This window comes from Austrofundulus limnaeus, unplaced genomic scaffold (genome assembly GCF_001266775.1).
Source record: "Austrofundulus limnaeus strain Quisiro unplaced genomic scaffold, Austrofundulus_limnaeus-1.0 Scaffold703, whole genome shotgun sequence".
Classification (NCBI taxonomy): Eukaryota; Metazoa; Chordata; class Actinopteri; order Cyprinodontiformes; family Rivulidae; genus Austrofundulus; species Austrofundulus limnaeus.
In genome coordinates, this window is record NW_013953105.1 from 104,018 (window position 1) to 105,287 (window position 1,270).

Genomic DNA, 1,270 nt, shown 5'->3' on the forward strand with positions numbered 1-1,270 from the left:
GTTCGTACGAACCCTTTGTACGAACAAAAGTAAGAGAAATTTAGGAGAAGAATACGAACATGTTCTTGCATGAGGCCCAATGTCTTTGTTCCTCATGTGACTTTATTAAAGGATCAGTTTGGATTAAAAACACTGCTGAACAACAGAGCTCATAACAATATTCACTCCTTGGATGTTTTATCCTTTCATTGCTGTCATGAATCAAATATGGTTTAAATAAATTGTCCTTAAAGACGAAAAAATTGGTAAAAACATACTATTGCAAAAAGCTGATTTTATTTTCACCAAAACTGTTGAGATGATTAAAAAATATCATTTGATTGAAAATTACAGTTCAAATCGTCCCAGTAAACTTTGTGAACATGTTTTGTTTTTAAAATAGTTGTCAGTAATAATCCAACAGCAGCTGCAGTCTTCAGAGTTCAGCTGTGGGATCAAACAGGTCTATAAAACCTCCTGGTTTGGTCACCTTCAGAGTCTGACATGTTCCACAGTCCTGTTGGGCCTCAGCATGATGACACACAAACACACATGAGTAGAAAGTATTTTGGATCAAAACTTTTTCCCATAAAAGGTAAAACAGCAGCTGACTTACATTCTCTGACTTCACCACGGCTATTCTGTCGACGATGACTTTAAACTCCTCTCTGTACTTGGCTGTAAAAGACAAGAGGAAATGTTAAATGTCATCTGATAACACTGCTCTGGCTGTTTGAGGTTGAAATAAACAAACGTTATAAAATGATGGAAGCAAACATTTAACCTTTGCTCTGTGTGCGGTCACAATCTTTAAAATAAACAGACAGGAAATGGTTTCCTCTGACATAAACAAAGCTCACAGCAGACCTGAGCACAAACCTAAAGACTAAACTCCAAAAGTATGGCAGRCCATTTTAACATAAAATTAACTTCACCACACTTATTCCAGATATCTGAAATTGTTTTATGGCTTGACATGTTAGTTAATTGAAATATCTTTAATGATATTTTGACAAGTCAAAATAACTATTAGGGATATTTCTAATTACATTCTGACCTGAATCAGATTTATCATTAAAGGAGAACAATTATGGGTCGTAGAAATGTTTATGGTGTGTCTGTGGGCTATCCAGACCATCTTCATTCAATTTAATGCACAAAATAATTCTCAGATAATAAAATTTCTCATTTTCTAGTTCTGCCTGCTCTGTCTTCTGTTCAGAAGAGCTGTTTATGTTAATGAGCTCTGTTGGTAACACCCTCCAAAAATCTGTTGACATTAACTCCGCCC

The 1,270-nt window shown here is 35.3% G+C and overlaps 1 protein-coding gene across 1 annotated transcript in view; it reads right to left on the minus strand.

Annotated features, from left to right (window-relative positions):
* LOC106531986 (ankyrin repeat domain-containing protein SOWAHB) overlaps positions 1-1,270 on the minus strand; it is a gene marked incomplete in the record, with an annotated part of 49,255 nt that overhangs the window by 40,844 nt on the left and 7,141 nt on the right. The window contains 1 exon segment of the mRNA XM_014027950.1: positions 596-657. Within this exon segment, the coding sequence (XP_013883404.1) occupies positions 596-657 (62 nt within the window).